This window comes from Chiloscyllium plagiosum, chromosome 19 (genome assembly GCF_004010195.1).
Source record: "Chiloscyllium plagiosum isolate BGI_BamShark_2017 chromosome 19, ASM401019v2, whole genome shotgun sequence".
NCBI lineage: Eukaryota > Metazoa > Chordata > Chondrichthyes > Orectolobiformes > Hemiscylliidae > Chiloscyllium > Chiloscyllium plagiosum.
In genome coordinates, this window is record NC_057728.1 from 30,978,975 (window position 1) to 30,996,641 (window position 17,667).

At 38.9% G+C, this 17,667-nt stretch overlaps 2 protein-coding genes across 5 annotated transcripts in view; one reads left to right on the forward strand and one right to left on the reverse strand.

The window, feature by feature from the left end:
- Positions 1-5,539, forward strand: part of klhl42 (kelch-like family, member 42) — a 30,140-nt gene extending 24,601 nt beyond the window's left edge. For all 4 annotated transcript variants that reach the window (XM_043709489.1, XM_043709488.1, XM_043709487.1 and 1 more), the window contains one exon: positions 4,140-5,539. In XM_043709489.1, the coding sequence (XP_043565424.1) occupies positions 4,140-4,585 (446 nt within the window). In that variant the 3' untranslated portion in view covers positions 4,586-5,539. The remainder of the gene's footprint in view (positions 1-4,139) is intronic.
- A 5,630-nt stretch (positions 5,540-11,169) lies between these two features.
- LOC122559433 (galanin receptor 2b) lies at positions 11,170-13,391 on the reverse strand. The gene is made up of 2 exons (XM_043708881.1): positions 13,385-13,391; positions 11,170-12,200 (listed from the first exon to the last, which is right to left on the reverse strand). Exons 1-2 carry the CDS (start codon positions 13,389-13,391, stop codon positions 11,170-11,172), a joined length of 1,038 nt encoding a protein of 345 aa, XP_043564816.1.
- Between the last annotated feature and the right edge of the window lie 4,276 nt (positions 13,392-17,667).

The window sequence follows — 17,667 nt, forward strand, 5'->3', positions numbered from 1 at the left end:
AACTGGCATTCTTAGTCTAGCCTACATTTGACTCTTGACCCCAGACCATCAGCAATGTGATTGACTGAGATGACCTGGCAATTGCTAGAATGGGAAAAAAGAAATGAAAATTATGGTCTACCTGGCATCAACTCAAGTACCAGAAACAACAATGGCACACATAGCCCTGTAAAGCCAATTCTGTAAAGCCCTCCTTACTAATATCCGGGGCTAGTGCCAAAATTGGGAGAGCTGTCTTTGGAGAGGCAATAGTTTGGCATGGCTATACTCATGGAATCATATCTAGATTAGATTAGATTCCCTACAGTGTAGAAATAGGCCCTTCGGCCCAATCAGTCCACACTGAAGGGTAACCCACCCAGACCCATTTCCCTCTGACTAATGCACCTAAAGCTATGGGCAATTTGGCATGACCAATTCACCTGACCTGCATATCTTTGGACTGTGGGAGAAAACCAGGACACCCGGAGGAAACAAGTGCAGACACAGAGAGAATGTCCACATGGCACACAGACAGTCGCCTGATGCTGGAATCGAACCTGGGACCCTGGTGCTGTGAGCCAGCAGTGCTGACCACTGAGCCACTGTGCCACCTTGCACATAATCTCCCACACAATACCATCACATCCCTGGATATATCCTGTCTCACCAGCAAAGGCGGTGGCACAGTGGTATACGGACAGGAGGGAATTGCCGTAGCAGTTTGGAACATTGACTTCAGGCCTCATCAGATCAAACACAGACAAGAAAGCCTCCTGTTGATTACCACGTACTGCACCCTTCAGCTGATGAATCTGTGCTCCTCCATGTTGAGCACCATTTGAAGGACACACCAAGAGTGGTAAGAGTGCAGAATATGTTAGATGTGCACCAGGAGTGGCTCAGCAGCACCACTACTGACCAGGCTGGTTGAGTCTTAAAGGATATAGCTGCTAGGCTGGCTCCCTGTCAGTCGATGAGGGAACCAACAAGAAGGAAAAAAAAAATGCTTGACCTCACCAATCTGCCTGTCGCAGATGTATCTATCCATGACCGTATTGGTAAGAGTGACACCTTTACAGTTCTTGTGTATATTGATTCCAGCCTTCACATTCAGAATAAGCTCCATCTTGCTTTAGGTCATTATCAACTTGCCAAATGGGACAAACTTCAAACAAATCTAGCAACTCAATACTGGGCATCCATGAGTTGATGTGCCCAATCAGCAGCAACAGAGTTGTACTCCAACACAATCTGTAACATTATGCATTGGCATACCCCTGATTCTTCAATCAAGCCAGGGGATCAACCCTGGTTAAATGCAGGCTAGCATGTCAGCAGCAGCGCCAGGCATTTCTAAAAATGAGAGGTCAACTTCAAAAGCTACAACACCGGACTACTTGCATGTCAAATAGCATTAGCAACAAATGATGGACAGAGCGAAGTGATTCCACAACCAGCTGGTCAGATCTAAGTTCTGTAGACATGTCGCATCCAGTCATGAATGGTGGTGGACAATTAAATAACTAAATACAGCATGAGGCACTGCAAGTCCCAGTTCATCAGTGCAAAAGGAAAGGGTAATGCATTTATGACAATCTTCAGCCAGAAACTTCAAATGGGTGATCTATCTTGGCATCTTCCAGAAATCCCCAGTATCACAGATGCCAGTCTTCTGCCAATTTGTTTCACTCCCCTTTTAGCTAGAAACAATTGGAGGCACAGGATACTGAAAAGGCTATGAACCCTGACAGTATTCTGACAATAGTAGAAGACTGAAGCTCCAGAATCTGCCATAGCCCTAGCCAAGCTGTTCTAGTACAGCTACAACACTTGTAGTCACCTGACAATGTGGAAAATTATCCAGGTACGCTCTGTACAAAAAAGCAGGACAAATCCAATCCAGTCAATTACCACCACATTGATGTACTCTCGATCATCATTAAAATGATGAAAGATGTCTGCAATTGTGCTATGAAGCAGTGGTTATGTAGCAATAACAAGCTCAATGATGCTCAGTTTGGGTTCCACTAGGGCCACTCAGCTCCTGAACTCATTATAGCCTTGGTTCAAAAATGGACAAAAGAGCTGAATTCCGGGGAGAGGTGAGGGTGAATCTCCTTGGCATCTGTGGTGTAAAATTCCAAGCAGTGGAATGTGGTGAAACGGTTAAAAATTATGTCCCAATACATGTGTGAATCTAACCGGAATGGAGGTGTTGCTTAGTCCCGTGTGAATCTTCTTATCTGTATGTAACCAGAATGGAATGTGTTTTTTAGCCTTGCTCTGCTGTTCACATGAATGTTTATATCTGGAAAAGAGTATATCAGCTGGAAAAGTCTCCAGTTCGGTGAGTCTGCTCCGGGGTTACGTTTAACCGCCGAGCGTGGGTTGTTGGCAACCGCTCTACGAGAACTGACGGCTCCCAGTTTTGGTAACATGTAGAGTGAGTATAAGCCAGACCCGTTCTGGCGACGCTGCGGGGAATAAAATGCCCATATTCTAGCAGACTCGCCTCTTGGTCGTTTGTTCTGTGTCAGACTACTCTCCTACGAACCTGACCTTGAGAATTTTTTGAAACAGCATCAAGGCCACATTTCACCAAATGTGACAACACGAGCCCTATCAAGGCTGGAGTTGATGGGAATCAATGGGGAAAACACTCCACTGATTGGTGTCATACTTGGCACAAAGGAAATTGTTGTGGTTGTTGAAGTTCAATCACCTTAATTCCAGGACACCTCCACTGGAATTGTCAGGGTAGTGTCTTAGGTCCAACCATCTTTGGCTGCTTCATCAATGACACCCCATCCCCAATCAAAAGGTCAGAATAGGGTGGAGGGAGTGTTCTCTGATGACTGCACAATGTTCAGCACCATATGTAACTCCTCAGATATTGAAGTAATTCATATCCAAATGCAGCATGACATGAAAAATATCCAGGTTTATGCTGAGAAGTGGCACGTAATATTCATGACACAGAGGTGTCAGGTAAAAAAACCACCGTCAGCAAGAGAGAATCTAACCATTGCTCTTTGGCAGTCAATGATATTGCCATTCTATCAATGTACGGGGCTTACCATTGATCAGATATTGAACTGGACCAACCACATAAATACTGTGGCTACAAGATCTGCTTAGAGACCAGGAATCCTGCAGCAATTTGCTCATCTCCCAATACCTGTCCACCATCTAAAAGGCTCAAGGCAAGAGGGTGATGGAATAATTTCCCCTTGCCTGCATGAGCAGCTCCAATAACATTTAAGAAACTTGGCACCATCCAAACCCCAGCAGCTTGCTTCATTGGTACAGCACCAACAAACATTCACTCCCTCCCCCACTGATACTTGTGGCAGTATCGAGTATCAATTCCAAGATGCAGTGCAAAAATTCATCAAGGCTCCTTAGTCAACACCTTCCAAACCATAACCATTACTATCTAGAAGAACAAGGACAACAGATTTATTGGGGAACAACACCATCTGTAAAATCCCCTCCAAGTCACTCACCATCATGACTTAGAAATACATCTCTGTTCCTTCACTGTCACTGGCTCAAAATCCTGAAATTCCCTCCCTAACTGCATATGGTCTACCTGCAGCACATGGACTGCAGTGGTTCAAGAATGTAGCTCACCAACACTTTTTCAAGGGCAACTAGTAATAGGCAAAAATGCTAGTTTAACTAGTGATGTCGTCATCCTTTGAATGAATGAGAATAAATCAAGGAATTAAAAATCACTTTTAAGTCTACATCTGATCTAATGTAATGTTTAATTCTCATGTCCATGCATACCTGACTGCTAATGATTTAATAATATGCCATCTCTGTGACACCTTATCATAACGTGAAGAATTACATTATGGATCAGCACACCTGAACAGTAAACTGCTGAGCTGCAATTTGGATACTTTGATAGGTAACATGAATATCAGGATGTGTCTCCATAACACTGATCTCATTCAATTGCCATTCTAGTCTGCTGTGATAGTGGCCGACTTTGAACAATTATACTTAGCATGCATTTTTCAATATTTTGGTTTTATTATTGAGAAGGTACTTCCCAACTTTGACAGTGTTCTGTTATTGGTTTTGTGATGCTATAGATGTTTAAAATGTTAGCCTCATTTTAAATTAATTAAAAACCCTTATAATTTCAGATAGAAATATGAACATTTTACGGTACTGCCCTACCTCAGATGCTTGGACTGTCCTAGAATCCTGTGAACTTCATATTCGTAAACAACAAATGGTGTCTGTGGAAGATACAATTTACCTTGTTGGTGGCTGCATCCATGAGAAAGGTGGAAGTAGGAAGGGAAGTCATACTGAAGATATGCTTACAATTCAGTCCTACAATGTGAACACTAGGGAATGGCTCCACCTCAAGGAAAACACATCGAAATCTGGATTAAATTTGACTTGTACATTGCACAATGATGGGATCTACATTATAAGTAGAGATATTGCACCAACAACCAGCCTTGAACATCGTGTATTCCTCAAGTACAATCTATTTTCAGATATGTGGGAAGCATTCCGACGTTTTCCAGCATTTGGACAAAATACTTTACTTTGCTCATTGTATTTCCCTAACATAATTTAACAGTAATTGTTTTGTGATGAAATGGAGTTGGTGTAAATGCAGCAAGATCCTAAAATGAAGAGGAATGGTAGATGTGGGCCAATTTAATGGAAGCAAACTGCTCCACCTTAAACGACTCAGAGTTGATCATTATTCCTAGGCAATTAGTTGTGAACTGAATCTTCACAGTAATAATACAACAGCAGGTATCTCCTACTTAACTTCAAAATTGTAATTGGGGAACACAAGCTAAAACAAATAAATTCCTTCTGATTAATAATACAACTGAATTACTTTTCTTAAATGTTAAAGAACAAAGACAAGATTTTAAAAACACAGTTATATGGCAGTGATTGGTGTCAATCACTTGAGAAGGGGCCTTGTTATTAAATGACTGTTGATGGCAAAGTTACATTCCAGTGAAGTATGATGTTGAGCCTAGAAGTGACTCATAATGCATGATGTGTCTTCAGTGCAGAATACTTATAACCTAATAAAAGCTTAATTTTACTCCACTAAAGAATCTTTCATTGCTCCAAACAATAACAATTTTGTTCATATAGACATTTCATCAGCATGACACAAAATGCACTGCAGCAATCTGGTTTATCAAGGTTTGCTGTTTTACAGATGAATGTGTACTTTAAAATGGGACTGTTTCTGTGTTTTTAAAAATGAATCAATTTCAAAATCTTGATGTCAACACTTTAAAGTATTTAGAATACAGGTTACATGTTTAATTTATTTTTGTTAATCATTTGTGTCAAGAGTGAAGAGGAGTGTTGGAGCTGGTCTGATTCTTGTTCTGACAGTGTAAAGGTGCTCAATTAACTCTAAATTTTAGACGATAAATATATGAATTCTCCTCGCATTTATGTTTTCCACTTGATTGCCATTGAAACAAGCTCTGATATTACAAAATGAACTTATATTTAGAAATCTCTAATATATTAAAAATGTTGCTGATGTCCTGTATTTGTCACACACTTGTGTCAACTTCAGTGATAAATTTCTGTGTCTACAGTTGTATTAGAAATTGCTTGTGGACTTATTACATTGAAGTTACAACCTTCTGAGATCACTGCAGTTTGTATCTATCAGCTCCTTAATTTGTTGAGGATGAAAATGCCATACCTCCAGCCAAATCTGCTTCTCAGCTGCATATTTGTTATTCGACCACAAATAATGTAAAAATCAAAGAGAAAGTGACAGTGAAGTTATTAGTGATGATTCTTTGTATCTTTTGTTTGCTTTTGACAGGACACTTGTTAATTATTCACTTGGGAGCATTTGTTAATTTTTCACATGTCCCCATAAAAATCATTTCCATAATACTCCAATGTTTCCTAATATATCTTTACAACCAAAAAATTACAATGATTCCAATGTTCAGATTTTGCTCTAGCAGTGCACTGACCAGTGTATGCTACTTTAGGTTTCTAAATATTTGGGAATGACAAGTTGCTGAAAATGGTAGCTGATAATGTTGTTCTGAGGGAAAACTGGGCTTAACTGAGTAAACAGCCAAGCTCCGCTTATTTCTTTAATCAATCAGACCGAAGGACAGGGAAGGAAGTGTACATTAAAGGAAGTGAATTTAATGTCATATCAAGTGCAGAAAAAAAATGAGAAATATTAGATTGAGACAGATCAACACAAAAGAGAAAAATTGAAAAAAAAGGACTTGATTTAAAATTCTACATTTTTATAATCTCCAATAACAATTCACACCTGAAGGGATAATCATTTTCAGTTCTTCAGAAGTTGGCTGTTATTAACATTTCTTCAAGGTCTGCCCAAATGAATGTTCTTGATGATTGTTCACTCAATCACAGCTAAGTGGCTTCGTTCTTTTACTATTGGTGAGGCATAGCTGCAGGGCCTGAGTCTATTTGAGCTGGAATGGTGATTGAACCCTACATTGTTGTCATTAATATAATCCACATGCTGCATGTCTATTAACCATCGTCCTTTATTAACACTTCGCACCTAATTAAAAGTGTTCTTATATTTGAAGTAGCAAGAGTTAATTTTCTGTAGGAAATTTAGTTCATTTCTACCATCTAAGTAGAGCAACTTCATGATATTGATTATATAGGAACGGTAAGGCAGTTAGAAGGATGGCATGTTTGTAAATTCTGACAGGTACTTTTGGATGCTGACATTTACACCTAACATCTGTCCCCCACCTGAAATCAAATTACTTTTCAAATTGTTCTAATTTTATTCTACATTTATTCTGATCATTCATGATTACTATTGTAATAGGAACAGGTGTAGGCAATTAAACCCCTCAAATTTGTCCTGCCATTCAGATAGCTCATGCTTGATCTGTATTTCACTTCCATCCAACTACCTTCGTGCCTAAGCTGTTATGCCCTATTCTAGCAAAAATCTACAGATCTCTGGATTTAAAATTTGTAATTAGGCCAACATTTACAACTTTATGTGGGTGGGATTACAACATTTCGATCACAAGTTGTGTGAACAAGTGTTTCTTAATTCCCTTCCTGTATGCTGATTAAGGGTTTATGCCTGAAACGTCGATTCTCCTGCTCCTCGGATGCTGCCTGACCTGCTGTGCTTTTCCAGCACCACACACTTGACTCTGATCTCCAGCATCTGCAGCACTCACTTTCTTCCCTTCCTGTATGGCCTGGCTGTGAGTTAGGATTATACATTCATATCCTAGACATCCCCACCAATGGAAAATGTTTTCTTTTTTTAATCTATTCACAGCATGTGAGCATCACTAGCTTAGCCAGCATTCAGTGCCCATCCCTAATTGCCCAGTGGGCAGTTAAGAGTCAGCCACGTTACTATAGGTCTGAGTAACAGGTAAAGATGGCAGTTTTCCTTCCCTAAAGGATGTTAGTGAACCAGGTGGGTTTTTTCAACATCTGACAATGGTATCATGGACACCATTTGAGGCTTAATTCCAGATTTTTATTGAATTCATTTTCCACCATCTGTTGTGGCAGGATGGAAACCCAGTCCCCCAGAACATTACCTGATCTTTAAAAAAAACTATATCATCTTTTAACTATAAGACAGAAAAATAAACCTTACTTATTTAATCTCTCCTTAGAATTTAATCCTCTACTGAATCTGCTGAACACCTCCAAAGGCCAAAATATCCTTTCTAAATTGCACTGCCTAGCATTGTATTCCAGATTTGATCCAATCAGTGTTTTGTATAGCTGTGGTTTGGCAACCTCTTTGCTTTAATTTAGATCTCTAGTTATAAATTTTAACATTCCATAAGCCTTTTGATAGGTTTTTTTTGTTAATGCAATATATTATTAACTGTAAGCATGAACTCCTAAATCTCTTTGTTTCTCATTTTTTGCCATTAAAATCTAAAATGGATTATCTGTTTTGAATCCTATCTGCTACAGTTTGTCCACTTTATCAAGTAATACTTATTATTCATTTTATGCACCCATCTAGTAAATCACCATAGGTCCTGAGGTCTGCTCTCAGAGAGACACACTGGAGGGAAGTTTAACTTGAGGGTCACCATGCCTCAGGTGAGGGGCAAGGTTGAGACCTTCATGATGACATTAACCCATACAGGAATGTGAACCAGTGTTGTTGGCATCACTCTGCATTGCCAACCAGCCATCCAGCAAACTGAGTTAACTGATTCCCAACTACACACACCCATGTACACACCTAACTGTATCACCATTCTTTGGATCATTGACAAAGTTGAATATATTGCTGTTAATTTTTTCAGTCATTAATAAATGAAATGCATTTATGAGGTTCTGGCACAGATCCTTGTGTGATGTCAGTAGTCACTCAATTTCAAATTGAATGCATAGCTGTTATGCTACTCTCTGTCTTCTGTTATCTAACCAATCTCCCACCCAGAACAAAAGTCTACAATTCCACGAGCTTTAATTTTACAGCCTATTACACAAAAATGTATTGAATGCGTTTGGATGTCCATGCAAATTATATCAATAACTAGCAACATTGTTTATTCACTAATTAAATCAGTTTAATTAGACATTATCTACCCTTTCATATATTACATGTAAACAACAGCATAGCGATTAAATTACAGGATTGATAATTCAACGGTCTTGATTAATACTTTGGAGACACAACTTTCTTTTTTATAACAACTGAGGGATTTCCCTTTTTATGTAACTATAAAGACTTTAGTGTTCACCTTGATATCATTCACATATTTCTTCTATCATTTGAATCTTAGTTGACTTGGTCTTATAATATTAATGATTACATTGCCAGCAATATGAAACTTCTAAGCTAAACTAAAAAGTTTAAAAATTGATTGTTGCTCAACATGTTGAAAACAACTTATGAATATTTTATTATTCCCAACATCTATATACAGGTACACATAAACACAATAAAAAATAAACAAAATTGCTGCTCTTCAGAAATTCAGACTGATACATTTAGAAATCAAGAATGCTTGCAAGTAATTGATTCTTCTTTTCCTGCAACACTTAAATTCTATAAAATTACAGGAATAATCTGAATAAAGTTGACTTTTTTGTATATTTGTGTAAAAAATGAAAACGACTGCCCAAATAAAGAACTAATAATAATTTACTACCTCTCATGGTGATGAAAATGAGTTTGCTACTTCCATCCTGGCAATTAGGGTCCATTTATTTTCTGCCAGACCTGTAGCTAAATTCAGGAAAGCACCTGTGATCATTTTCTATTCCATTTATTTGTTCTAATCTGGTTTCTTTTAGCAGTGGCATTTTTTGGAACGGTATTATTTAATTATTTAATAATTTGACTATTGGCACATTTGATCATTGAAGATGGATGTGAATGATATTAAAATAATCCCTGAATAATATTTAAACTCCTATTATGTATGTGTGATATTATTAATAGATACAACCTAATTCATTACTGTGAAGATTGAGAGTTTTGCTAATGTTCATGATTCACTGTTAGCTTCATCTCACAGTTTGTGATTTGATTAAATTATAATCTTGTGACTCTCTGGCAGGTATTTCTCTTCTTACATAGAGGAAGGCAAGTCACATTGAGGATAGACACACTACCGAATAAGCTGTAATGAATGAATGAAATACAGTTGTCATTAGCATTCAACAAAATAAATAAAATTTAGAAACTTAAGTATTTCTCCTAAGTAAACATCCATGCACCTTGGTACCAAATTAAAGTACAATAACTTTAACAGGCAATGTGAGCACAATGAATCTAAATAAATTATATTATAATTGGAATAGACAGTTAGTCATTGTTAGTTGGATATTGCAATGAGATTAAAATATTATATTGAACATTTGAATAAAAATTGTGTTGTTCTGTATTACAAAGCAAAATTGTTGTCCTATCTGGTGGATGAAATTTATTTACTGTGGAACAGAAATAGAGCCATTCAAATTATGACAACTTGTTAATTTGATGGTCAAACTATATGAAGTGAGCCATATGATGAATGGATTAGGGAGGTAATGTCCTAGTTGTATTATCACTGGACTGTTAATCCAGAGACCCAGATAATGTTCTGGGGACCTGGGTTTGAATCCCGCCATGGCAAGTGGTCAATTTGAATTGAATGAATACCTGGAATTAAGAATCTAATGGTGACCATAAATCCATTGCTGATTGTCAGAAAAGCCCATTAGTTCACCAATGTCCTTTGGGGACTGAAACTGCCAACCTTACCTGATCTGGCCTACATGTGACTCCTGATCCACAGCAATGTAGTTGCCTCTTAACTGCCCTCTGAGAAATTAGGAATGGGCAATAAATGCTGCCCTGCCAGCAATGCCTCATCCCATGAATGAATAAAGGGGAATTATGCAGTTAATAAAGCAGTAATTTTGCATTTCCCAAGAGCTGCTGGATTTTGTTGTTTCTTCTCCATTTTGAATTGCAAGTTGTTAATCCCTGTATAGGGCTGAGGCAGCCCTGTTCCTGAAACTTATTCCTGTTCTTTTAATTTATACACTATTTGCAGGGATGGGGCTAGAGCAGTTTAGGTGTTTAGTGTCACCTCTGGCCCCGTTTCTGTTTTTTTTTAAGATTTTCCATTGTGTTACAATCATTTTCTTGAACTAATCAGGCAAAGCATCAAGTTTACGAAGCTATAGAGGTGCAAATCATTTTACTAGCAAATTACTTGATTGTTCGATTTACTTTTGAAATTTTAAACAATGTTTATTTTAAAATGTGGGCTGAATAATGTTTTATTTAATTGAACAGAACATATGTTACCATTTAAGATGATTATATGATTTCCTCATGTTACAAAGCACATTTCCTTTACATTTATTTTGAATAAATTCGCAGAAAATGTAATTAATCTGTCTATTGTAGCCTCCCATCAGCTCCCTATTTTCTTACATCCAAAGTACAAATGTTCAGAATCTACCTTTTTTCAGTTAAGTTGCAACATGGTGTTTGCAGATATGGAAATGAATTTAGCAAAATATATTTTAAACCGCGAATCCCATTTGGCCGATCTGGCAATTACATTTTCTGTGCCACTCGATACTGAATCTTTTTTTAAAAAAACCCGTATCTACCCACTTCCCAATTAGATTGCAGAACATTATTGGAATTTATGTAATCTTCGGTTCCTAAAAGGAATGGTCTGGTGCTTCCCCGGTAAGCTTTAACTGGGGACAACTTGTACAGACTGGTGCGTTTTGAGGCGCACACTTTCTCCGGACTGAGAAGATGTCCTGTTCGAGACCTCTCGTGCTGCTCCTGGGGTGCACTTTATGTGATTTAAAAGACAGAGTCCAGCACCATGTGCGGTATCTCTTTGCTACCAATACGTAAATAACTGAATTGACACACGGATAGAAATAATTAAGGATTGTGCAACCAAAAAAGAGCATTTCCCAGTTCTGTCCGCCATGGCATGCACCTAAATACAGGCAGAGCTCTAAGACGTAGCTGGGCAGCCAACACGCAGAGAAGGAGCCCGTGGCAAACAGGATCATGATAGACGCCCTCCTTGTGTTTCTGGAACTAACCAGGGACATCATGGGACTCTTCAGAAGGAAGATTGCAAGACGAATGTAGTTATAGGCGATCACCAGCATGGGTACCAAGTAAAACACAACGAACTGAGCCAGAATGGTCTTGTATTTGTGCTGGTATAAACCCGAGACGCAGAACGTGGTATTGTGAGTTCCTGTCCCTGTTGTGGCGTTGATCCGCAGCGGTATGGCGACAGCGAGGCTGAAGACCCAAACAAAGACCAACAGGACCATGCTGAGGGTCATTGCAGGGGGTCTGTGAGGTTTCATGATGAACCAGGCACGGGTGATGGAGACAGCGCAAAGGGAGTAAGCGCTGGCAGCCCCCGAGAACGCCACGAGGAACTGAAGTATCTTGCAGAAGAACCTTCCAAAGGGCCACCTATACTGCAGGGCAGCCACGATCAGGAAGGGGTCCAGCAAAAGAGCAATGAAATCTGCCACGGCCATGCTCACCAACAGGATGTCCAAGCGGTTCTTCCGGAATGAGACATACTTGGTAAAGATGTAGAACACCAATGTGTGGGCGAAAACCCCAACCAACACAATGCCAGAGCAAATACTGGCGAAGATGATGCCATATGTAAAAGTCATGATTAGAAATTCAAAGCATCCTGGGTCTTCTTTCGAAAGGCAGCAACAAGTGATCTTGGTCGACAGATATGGAGGCCGTTCTCTTCAGGGTGGGTAGCTTTTGGACATCTCAAACCAGATGTTCCGTTTGCCATAGGTTCGCTCTGAAGAATGCAGTGCATGTTAATCACTGCCGGGAGAAACAACATCCACGCACATTCATTGAAGCGGCACTGTTTCACCGCCGCATTAAAAAGTAATGAATTACAAGGTCTTCCTGCTTTTAGATGACGTTATACATAGCTCAATCGATTCGATATCGACAAGTTCGATCCTCGTACAAACAAATCAAACGTGGCGCATTCAGGTAACCCAGTTCAGAAAACAAACCTGCTGTGAATAATTAACTTTTTTCGATTTAGTTTTTGGAATACTTGGGCTTTTCTTCCCCCCTGATAACACCCAGCCCCAGCTCACAGCAATACCTTCTCGACACTATCAGAATACTTCTCTGCAATTCAGCACAATGATACAATGGCCGAGGGGTTAGGGGAGGCGGGCACAGAGAAAAGATTTTGGACAAGAGATGATTTGGGGGGGGGGGGGGGGATGGAATTTGAGGAAGAACGTTTTTATGCAGTGTGTTGCAATGACCCGGAGCCGATTGACTATGAGAGTTGTAGAAGTGAGAAGAGTTAATGAATTCAAATGAAATTGGGTGGACACTAGAAGGAAGTAAACTTATTGGGTTGGGGATTGAACGGAATGGGACTGATTGGATTGTTCCAAAGTGCCGGCATGAACTTGATGGGGCAAAGAGCTTCCTTCTGTGCACTAATTGCTCTGTGACTCCACTTGATCAACTAAAAAAAATCTTGCAATTAAATATTAGGAAGGCTAAAGGCATTGTCCTTGGTTTCTCTTTAAAAATCTATTCCTTAGTCACTGACTTCATGGCTGACAACTATCTGAAGTGAAACCAAAGCATCTGTTATATTTAATCTCAAGATAAGTTTCTGGCCACATACATGCACCATACTAATTTCACTTATTTCCACCAACATAACATTTCCTGACTGCGCTCCCTTCTCTGCTTATTGATTGCTTGAACTCTAATTCATTTCTCTCCAGACTTGACAATCTCAAGGGGCTTCCACTTTTTACCCTCCTTAAACTTGAGATCATCCAAAGTTTTGCTGTCAGTGACCAAGCTCACCAAATTCTATTCACTCACCAACCATATCCCCATTGACCAACACTAATGGCTGGTAAAACAACTCTTCAATTTTAACTTTCCTACCCCTGCTTTAAAAATCTGTTGGTGATCCAGCCTATTCCAATCTCTGTAACTCTTCCAGCTGCACGACTCTCCCCAAGAGATCACTACTCCTACAATCCTGACTTCTTCAGCATCCCATTTTTAACCATCCATTGATGCTTATGCCTTCAACTCTGGCAAAACTGCTAATCATGTAATCTAAATGTCGTTATGTTGTTCAGTATCTTATAGATTGGAACATTTTACTATAATGTTTAAATATGCTATTAAAACAAGATGTTGTCATTATTGCAGTAAATCTTGATGATATCATCAGTAGAGTCATAGAGATGTACAGCATGGAAACAGACCCTTCGGTCCAACCCGTCCATGCTGCCCAGATACAATCTGGTCCCACCTGCCAGCACCCAGCCCATATCCCTCCAAACCCTTCCTATTCATATACCCATCCAAATGCCTCTTAAATGTTGCAATTGTACCAGCATCCACCACTTCTTCTGGCAGCTCATTCAATACACATACCACCCTCTGCGTGAAAAAATTGCCCCGTAGGTCTCTTTTATATCTTTCCCCTCTCACCCTAAACCTATGCCCTCTAGTTCTGGACTCCCTGACCCCAGGGAAAAGACTTTGCCTATTTGCCCTATCCATGCCCCTCATAATATTGTAAACCTCTATAAGGTTACCCCTCAGCCTCCGATGCTCCAGGGAAAACAGCCCCAGCCTGTTCCGTCTCTCCCTATAGTCAAATCCTCCAACCTTGGCAACATCTTTTCTGAACCCTTTCAAGTTTCACAACATCTTTCCGATAGGAAGGAGACCAGAATTGCATGCAATATTCCAACAGTGGCCTAACCAATGTCGCCCATTGGCCCATCTGGTCAAGATCCTGTTGTAATCTGAGGTAACCTCCAATTTTTGTGTCATCTGCAAACTTACTAACTGTATCGTTTATACTCGCATCCAAATTTATGTAAATGACAAAAAGTTGTAAATCATTGAGAAAAGTACTAAGCATAACTATTATTTGTAAGTAACAACTTGCCTTTAGATACTGCCGATAAATCCCAAGATGCTTCACAAGGGCATTGTTAGACAAAAATAATGACCTGAAGGAGACAGGAGGAGTGATGATTAAAATCTTGGTAAAACAGGTAGGTTTTAAGGTGACTGTTAAAGAAGAGAGGGTTTGAAAAGCAAAAGAGATTAGTGAATTTAGGGCTTAGATACCTTAAGGCATAGATGCAAGGTGTGAGGTGAAGTGAGAGGAGGTATACAAAGTTCAGAATTGAAAGATTGCAGAGTTCTTGGAAGGTTGCAAAGAAGAAGAAATTATCCAGATAAGGAGGATTGAAATCAAAAGTGGATTTGAACACAATGAGAATGTTAAACTGCCTCGTATGTGCAGGAAGGCAAAAGTCAGTATTAGTCAGAAATCGCAAGGTATAAAGTATAAGATGGAGTTGGTGCAGATTAGGATACAAAGAGCTTTGAGAAGATGGATGAGCTAGAATATATGTCGGTTGGAAGACTGGCCAGGAAAGCATTGATTTGAAGGAGCCAGTGTTGGACTGGGGTGGACAAAATTAAAAGTCACACAACACCAGGTTATAGTCCAACAGGTTTATTTGGAGGCACTAACTTTCGAAGTACTGCTTCTTTATCAGGTGGTTGTGCAGCAGAATCATTAAACACAGACTTTATAGCAACAGAATTGCAGTGACATGGAATGTAATATTAAACAAATTTAGCTTAAATCTTTCATCTTTTAGAATACCCATGTTAGTTTCAGTTCCTTCATATGTAAATCCCAGAACCTTTTTAAAGTTACATTCTTAAGACAGCTGTAACAATAGGCACCATCTCAGCTCAGATTGAAGGTGTGAGGTTAAAATCTGTCTGTGTCCCAATGTTAGTTAGGTTGATTCTACTTCTAAAGTGATATTTACAGAATGGTACATGGATTTATGCAGTTTTTAAGCAAAATAAAATGTAATTCTGCAAATATAAATTCATCCCACAAACTTATATGTGTGTGCATGCTGGGGAGACCGAGTGAGTGTGTGCATGTGGTGTGAGTCTGTGGGAGTGTGCGTGTGCGTGTATGCGTGCGCTTGTGTGCACGTGTGTGTATAGTGCAGCGGGGTCACCTGTAGTGTGACATAAACCCAAGATCCAGGTTGTGGCCATCCCCATGGGTATGGAATTGGATATCAGCCTCTGCTGGGCCACTTTGTGCTGTTGCCTGTCCTGAAATCTGCCTTGGAGGATGGTCACCCGAAAATCTGAAGCTGAATGTCCTGGACCGCTGAAGTGTTCCCTGATTGGGAAGGAACACTCCTGCCTGGTGATCATTGCTTGGTGATATTGGTATAGTTGTAAATGGATGCAATGATGACATGGGTAAATGTTTAGGGTAGGATCCTAAACAGATGGACATAAAAAAATGGAGCCATGCAATGTTATAGAAGTACAAGTATGAGGTCCTTGCAAAGGAGAATTTGGCACTTATTTTTTAAACAAATAAGATACTGCGATGGTAACTTTAACCAGAGAGGAGATGGTTTGAGTGATTAAGGTGCAGAGTTTGTAGTAGGACATGAACCTAACAGTTCTGACCTTCCCAACATTTTAAAAAAGCTATTGTGACTCATCTAGGACTGGATTTTGGGTTTATGTACATAAACAGAGGCTCATAAACTGAGACAGTAGGCTACAGGATTGAGAACACTGAAAAGAGAGAAAGCTGGATATTATCAGTTTACAAGTGAAACCTGGTGGCACATGGGGTAGAATTGTTTGCTCACAGCAATTGTTCAATAGCAACTCTGTTTAATTATTAACACTTAATCACCTGGTTGGTTCAATTACCTCATGCTTTCTTTTGAGCCTCAACATAATAGTTTATTTTAGAATTAAAACTCCTAAGATTTATTTCTATGTGTATATATAAATATTCTCAATGTTTGTGATAGTTTCATACAACAGATAGTTGACAGTATTTCTCATATTAATATGTTTCTGTTTCTGGATTTCTAATAAGATCATATCTCTTTAAGATCAATTTGTACTTCAGCCAGCTTTTATTAATTTTCTGTTAATACCTGAAGATTGCCTTCCTGTTTGTTTTCCAGAAAATTGAGTTAATGGCTTTTATCGGAGGGTGACTATGATTGTATTTTACAGGGCTGTGTTAAGTTTTAGAATGTAAACACTATCTTATCATCATATTTTAAACAATCCATGTTGATGATATTTTATGAGATGAGGTGCACACCTGTTCAATATCATGTTCTGTTTGATCTTCCAAGCATTTTCTATCTGAGCAGGTTTTAGGAGAATATTATCAGAAAATACTGTAGTTGAACTGTGCATATCTTTGACAGAATTATATCAAATGCATGGCTCTGTCATGCATACTATATAATAGCAGAGGAAAACAGAGAAACAAGCCTGAGCTCTGAGCATTCTATTTATTCTTCATTTTATATCCAAGAACAGAGTCTGTCAAAGCAATACAGTGTTTATGTAAAAGTCTGCTTTTAAAGTCAGAATAAAATATTCCATTAATAAAAGAAAGGCAAGGACTGAAAATAATGAGACATTATTTAAGGAATTGTAGCAATTAAGCTCTGTACAATTTAACATACAAATCCTATTTTACTTTGGTATTATCTATTCCAGTTCTAAAGGTCCAGCTGCAATTCAGATTTATTTTGTGTGTGATATTGTGAATTATTTTATTCATTTTAATAATCAGAACTTCAAAAACCTAAGTGCATTAATAGTCCAGTGAAGTTTGGAAGTGGAAACAGACAGGTGTAATGAATATTTTTATGGTTGACAATAAGGGTTCTTGAAAGGTTCGCTTAATTCATTTCAGACTAATGGAAAAGGATGACATGGATATAGACATCAGGGTAGGGACTGTGAAATACTGGCAGAAATTAACTTACAGCAAAGAGATACTAGAGGAATTAGCAGGCTTAAAAGTGGGTAAATCCACAGAGTGTTAAGGGAGGCAAGGGAGGAGATATCAGGGACTCTGGCTGTAATTTTTAAATACTCTCTTTTCACAGGTGAGGTGCCAAAGGACTGGAGCACCACTATCATTGTCCCAGTATGAAAAAGGGAATGAAGTTATCGACCAAGAAATTGAAAAAAAATCATTTTAACCTCAGTGGCAGGGAAATTATTTGGAAGAATTCTGAAGGGTAGGATATTTCTGCACCTTTGGA